Below are 6,240 nucleotides of genomic sequence, written 5' to 3' on the forward strand. Positions count from 1 at the left end.
TGTGTTTGTGTGTGTGTGTGTGTTCGTGAGATTCTTGTGTTCCTGAGTGTGTTCCTGTCTTATCCAAACATTACTGCTGCTCACCTGTTGTGTGTGTTTGTGTGTGTGTGCTTGCAAGATGCTTTTGTTCTTGCATGTCTTCCTGTCTTATCCAAACATTACTGCAGCTCACCTGCTGTGTGTGTGTTTGTGTGTGTGTGTGTTCGTGAGATTCTTGTGTTCCTGAGTGTGTTCCTGTCTTATCCAAACATTACTGCAGCTCACCTGCTGTGTGTGTGTGTGTGTATGTTTGCGAGATGCTTGTGTTCCTGCCTTATCCAAACATTACTGCTGCTCACCTGCTGTGTATGTGTGTTTGTGAGATGCTTTTGTTCCTGCCTGAGTTTCTGTTTTATTCAAACATTGCTGCTGCTCACCTGCCATTTCTTCCCATCTCCCTGAAGGTCTGTACATGGACCTCCATTGTGTGTATTACCAAAAGCCTCTGCTGGAATCAGGCACCCTGGGCACCAAGGGAAACGTGCAGGTGGTCGTTCTCTTCTTGACAGAATCTTACAGCTCTAGCCAGGACCCACCTGAGAAATCCATCCCCATCTGCACACTGAAGAACTTCCCCAATGCCATTGAGCATACCCTACAGGTGATCAACCTTGGAAGGAATGGGAGGTAGGTAGAAGGAGTAGGCAACAGGCCATCATCAAGGCTTTGCTCTTCTCATCCTCCAAATTCCTTTGGTTTTCTGTGGGCTTTGTGTGTAGAACACATTCTGTGACTATACCAGCAGTCGGAGTACCTGCCATTGATTGCTTTCTTATAAAAAGGACTTTACCTTCGTTCACATCTTCTGTGTGCTGTGAGAGTCTCTGAGATCTTATGTATATCAACCCTGTTTTAACTAGCATAGATAGTTTCTTTTGGAGTCATCCAATTCTGAACAGCTCTCACAAGGTCTAACAAGTTCAAACCAAGCAAATTCCAGCATAAAGAAGGTGAAGTCCTCACACCTCTCCCCACAACACCCATCCCCACCACCACCACCACCTAGAATATTGATACCAGTTTGGAAAGGGAAAATCCATTATCTACACTTGAATGTAACTGGGTGTATCAGCCACATTCCAGGGTACGCCTCATGTCTGGTAGTACGTGAACGATTGGACCTCGTTTTTCTTGTGTACTTTGGTTTTGTCCTACGTGTGTGTGTGAGTGTGTGTGTGTGTGCTGTTTCTTTTTTTGCTTGGTGTTTACTTTTATTGTGTTAGAGAGAGAGAGAGAGAGAGAGAGAGAGAGAGAGAGAGAGAGAACATGAGTTGAGTGGGAGTGGGTAGGGAGTTCAGGAGATTCTGGGGGGTGTTGGCAGAGGGGAAAATTCTCAAAGTATACTGTAAGAGAAACATTTTAGTACAAAAATTAATGTCGAGATTTCTATTTTGGAAGAGTTAAAGGAGCACCATTGACCATGTGTCGAACAGTGAGAATGATCTGTGTAAACAGTGCTTTTGCTACACAAATCAACTAATGTTGTTTCTGATGATTTTCTTAGTTATCTGTAGAGTAAGTGCATTTTTGGTTGGTTTCTTCTTACCCAGAGTGTGTTAAGCAGCTGGTTTGTCAGTGTGACATCTGCCTGTGTTGTCAGGTACACAATCATCCGGGATGGCTAAGTGAGTGGAAACTCAACCGAGAGCCTAGTCCTTCTCATGTTCTTTAAAGCTGAGAAAAAAGCCTGTTTAGGTTTCTGTTGGCTCATAGGTTTGGAGGTATAGTAGATTAAGGACAACCTAAGGGGTTGAAGATTAGAAAAAATTACAGTGTGGAGCAGTCCAGCTGAATTGCAATAGTGTCATAGTCCTTGCTGGAGGTTATGGAGTTGTTCTCTGAATCTGCACAGCAGGCAATGAAGGACAAAAAGTTTCAGAGAGTGTCCAGCAACTTTGTAGGACCCATCTGGGACCACAGATTCCTTATCTGCAAAATGTGGATTGAAGTGATGCCTATCAGAGCGAAATGTGCACATAAGCAGAGAGATTTTGTAAAGCACTTAATGGTGGATTGGGCTTGTCTTATCCATCACAGGATGATGGTAAAGTACTTAGCATTGGATTGGGCCTGTATTTGGCACAGTACTCAATAATATGGTAGGTGTGTGCTCGTTCATTCACTTGGATGACTGCAGATATTACGGTTTACTCAGAGGCTTAAAGCTGAAATGGGTACAGGTGTGTTTGTTCCCTTGCAATGGGTCATAAAATTAGGAAGTATGTGTGATAGTTAGAATTTAGAGTCTGAATGCAGTCTTCAGGCAGGTCAAGCTTTACTAGTTGGTAGTCTCTCATGCATGTATTTGTTCTGTCAGTAGTGGGCTCGGAATGAATTCAAGCAGTCAGCAGAAACTGTTAACCAGTACCTCACGTAAGTAATGGACACTGTTCTGCCCATCAACCAAGGCATTCCGTCTGCCCGCCTGAGTCACAGTGGATGGGTGAATTTGGGAGGTGTTTCCATGGAGAAAGGAGGCTTGTCCAGAAACCATATTTGTAGACCTCTGAAACAATCCAGCTCTTTGCGTCGGACAGGGATCCCAAGTTCACGGAGCAGACACTGCAGCTAGCTGGCACCCAGCCTTTGAAAGTACTGGCAGCTGTACAGCAGAGTCTACTCCTGCATAGGCCACAGACTTGGGCTGACTGTGTGACTTGGGCCTACCGTTACTGGTACACACGGTATTCTGACAATATCCAGCAGTTGCTGCACAACTTCCCTGCAGACCAGGTATTACACACCCGATGGGTATATTTGGCCCAGTATGTGCCCTGGGAATTGGATGGTTACTGTCCTGTGGATATGGCTTATCCCAGGCGGCCAGCCACCCCAGGCATACCAAGAAAGGGTTTGGGCCAGTGCCTTATGCACACATTTGTGTTTTCCTTCTTCCTGTCCCACAAGAAGGGCTTAGTATCCTTGCTGCCTGCACCTGGGCTAAGTCATGTCAGATTTCTCTTGAGGGCTGTAACTACAAGTTACAAGTGAGAAATTTTATAGCTACGCAAAGAGCAACCTGTGGGTTCGAGTCCAGCTGTTTCTGACGTTGGGTCTAGTTGAATATAGTGTGTTAATAAGCCATACCTGTGAAGTTGGTGTAATAATGGCTTGTAATTTAGAGAGGATTAATGTGCACTTTTTAGTATTTCATCGACTTAATACCATATGAATCAGCAAGTTTAACTTGCTGTGTGTATGGCTCATTGCCAGTTTCCAAGAATGTGAACCTAGGCTTCTTGTACTGAGGTCTGCCTGAGAATTCCTTCTCCTTCAGCCCTCCTCATACCTTCTCACTGTCCTAGTTTACAAACTCTGGAGCCCTCTTTTGGGCGGGGCCAAAAATGCTGTCCACACCAACTCACCTTTGACACAAACAGTGTAAGTGTCCTTAGGGTCTCTTAGGTAGGTGTCTGGGGAGTAGGTCTCTACCTGTAACCCCATGTTAAGTTTTGAGCTCACTTTTCTTTGCCGTGCCTTTCAGCCCCTGCATCTGGACCGCGTGCTGGCTGCTGTTAACCTGTTTGCCCAGACAAGGAGGGTCCCACCACAGCGCTGCTGTGGCCAGACTCCTGCAGTCTCTACAGCTCCCCAATTTGCTCCCAAGTCTGACATCAAGATTCACGTTTCTGAGCAGAAATTCCAGAGCACCAGTGCCACAGTTGGTGAGAATGCTTTGTCATGAGTTCAGGGATCACCCACCTATTTGTCTCCTCCCCCTCTAAGCCTCTCTCTGCTGTTTGCCATTGGCCATGCTCTTTACTGTATTTTTGAGAGTTACCTAGTCTATCTTCTTTTGAGTCTGGACTTAAGGATGGATGCTTGAAACAGATTTCTGTATCTCATTCCTTTGCAGTGTAGGTTTATGGAAATGTTTCATTTATTTCCTTTTGATTTATTTTCATACAAAAAGAATGTGAATTCTCCTTGCCCTCTGGGCGTCTAGATACCTTGGCTGCTCTGTCTCATAACAGGTCTCCTCTAGTTTCCCACCCAGGTATCTACCTCAGACTTTCCTCTGTGTCAGTGCCCCCTTTGTGTCTGCTTGAAACACAACTGGCTTTCTGCACTCCATGTTATGATGCTCCATTCCACCTCTTCTGATCCCTCTGGAGTCTCTTCTCTTATACAGCTCTCCCAGTTAATATAGGTCATTTAAAGTATTTGTCTCCAGGGGCTGGAGAGATGGCTCAGGGGTTAAGAGCATTGCCTGCTCTTCCAAAGGTCCTGAGTTCAATTCCCGGTGGCTCACAACCATCGGTAATGAGGTCTGGTGCCCACTTCTGGTCTGTAGGCATACATGTAGAAAGAATATTGTATACATAAACATAATAAATATTTTTTAAAAGGAGTATAGGTATCAGCTCTTCTTGGAAGTTCTGATAAAATTTGGCATTAAAACCATCAGGTCCTGGGCTTTTTTTTGGTTGGGAGTTTTTTTTATGACAGCTCCTATTTCCTCACGAGTTATAGTTCTATTTAAATTGTTCATCTGGTCTTGATTGAATTTTGATAAACGGTATTTATCTAAAAACAAGTCCATTTCTTTTACATTTCAAACTTTGTGGCATATAGACTTTTGTAGTAAGACATAATGATTCTCTGAATTTCCTCAGTATCTGTTGTTATGTCCCACCTTTCATTCTGATCTCATTAATTTGTGTGTTTTCTCTTTGCCTTTTGATTAGTTTGGATAAAGGTTGCCAATCTTGTTGATTTTCTCAACGGACCACTCTTTGTTTTATTGATTCTTTGGATTGTTTTCTGTGTTTCTATTTTGTTGATTTCAGCCCTCAGTTTGATTATTTCCAGTCTTCTACTCCTCCTCAGTGAGTCTGCTTCTTTTTTTCTAGAGCTTTTAGCTGTCTTCCTTCAAATGCTCTCCAATGGATCTTCTGGTACAGTATCATGGCCGCTTGCTAGACAGGGACCTCACAGACAACAGGGCAGGCTTGCTGTGTGCAGGTTCAGTGAACTGAAGGAACTCCTGTGCAGTTGCACTAACCCCTCTGTCCCCTGACCCTCAGCTTCAAAGCAGGCTGAGTTGGGGGATCCGATGACCCCGCAGAAGGGAAGGGGTTAAAGACCCATGTGGTCATAAAAAGAGAGATATACAGTAAACACATATTCAAAGCATAAAAATCCTCTAAATGGTTTACAATGTGTTAAAAATATATACATGCTAAAGATTAAAGTTCTCATAGTTAAAAAAAGAAAAAAAAATAGAGTAGCCTGAGAGGCAGAGACAGACGGATCTCTGTGAGTTCAAGGTTTTACAGAGGGAATTCCAGGACAAAGATATATAGAGAACCTGTCTCAAAAAGCCAAAAGTTAAAAGTAAAAATAAAAGAAATAGAGGTTAAAATAAAATCATGTAAAGATGAAAAATACACAGAGAATTTTGATACTGTATGTTATTATGCTCTCTTTGAATTGTTTGAATGCTGAGGAAGGAGCAACAGCTGCTAAAAGATATTTGCTTATAAATGCTACAGAATTAATCTCATAATAGGTATTTTGAAAATACCTTGGCTTCAAAATTGAAGTTAAAGGTATGTTACTTTGGAGAAGAGATTTTGCTTTTGTTTCCACAGAAAATGAGAGGCTATGGATTTCTTCAGAGTTAAGAAAAATCAGCTTTGATCAAGGAAGACCACCTAAGAAATCTCTGGCAGGAATAGATGGCCCAGATGTCTGAGTTCTTTATCCAGAACAGACTCAAGACTGCTGCCTGAGATGATCAAGACTCACAGGATACTTCAGTCAGGACTTGATCATAACTCTAAATTTTCTTTAGGTCCCCAAAAGATTAACAGTGCCCCCAACCAGCTGAAAGTAGCCTGGAATACTACGACCACATTCCCAAAAAATGGACTATGGATATTTTCTTTTTTTAAAAAAATAGAGGGGGAAGTGATGCAGGAAAATTGTCTGTATTCTGTCTTTCATGTTATAAATAAATGCTGATTGGCCAGGCAGGAAATACAGGTGGGAAAACCAGACAGGAAGCAGAAATGATGTAATGAGAATAGGAGAATTCTGGGAAGGAAGAAATTGATTCCTCCCACTCCTGCCCAGACCACCAAAGCAACAGGATGTGATCTGCTCCACTGAAAAAAGGTACTGAGCCACATGGCTAACATAGATCAGAAAAATGGGTTAATCAAGAAGTGAGAGTTAGCCGGTGAGAGGCTAGAGCTA

At 42.9% G+C, this 6,240-nt stretch overlaps 1 protein-coding gene across 1 annotated transcript; it reads left to right on the forward strand.

The window, feature by feature from the left end:
- Positions 1–296: 296 nt before the first annotated feature.
- On the forward strand, positions 297–3,724 carry LOC130868809 (ubiquitin-activating enzyme E1 Y-like). The gene is made up of 5 exons (XM_057760836.1): positions 297–345; positions 444–640; positions 2,360–2,412; positions 2,577–2,772; positions 3,524–3,724. The coding sequence occupies exons 1-5, from the start codon at positions 297–299 to the stop codon at positions 3,722–3,724; spliced, it is 696 nt and encodes a 231-aa protein (XP_057616819.1).
- Positions 3,725–6,240: the final 2,516 nt, after the last annotated feature.

The sequence above is a fragment of the Chionomys nivalis genome, chromosome Y, assembly GCF_950005125.1.
Source record: "Chionomys nivalis chromosome Y, mChiNiv1.1, whole genome shotgun sequence".
In the NCBI taxonomy this organism is placed as follows: domain Eukaryota; kingdom Metazoa; phylum Chordata; class Mammalia; order Rodentia; family Cricetidae; genus Chionomys; species Chionomys nivalis.

Coding starts and splice junctions, on each gene's coding strand:
- LOC130868809 (XM_057760836.1), top strand. CDS start 297: ATGCTTGTGTTCCTGCCTTATCCAAACATTACTGCTGCTCACCTGCTG. Junction 2,413..2,576: donor ACTGTTAACCAGTACCTCAC/GTAAGTAATGGA, acceptor TGCGTCGGACAG/GGATCCCAAGTTCACGGAGC. Junction 2,773..3,523: donor ACAACTTCCCTGCAGACCAG/GTATTACACACC, acceptor CGTGCCTTTCAG/CCCCTGCATCTGGACCGCGT.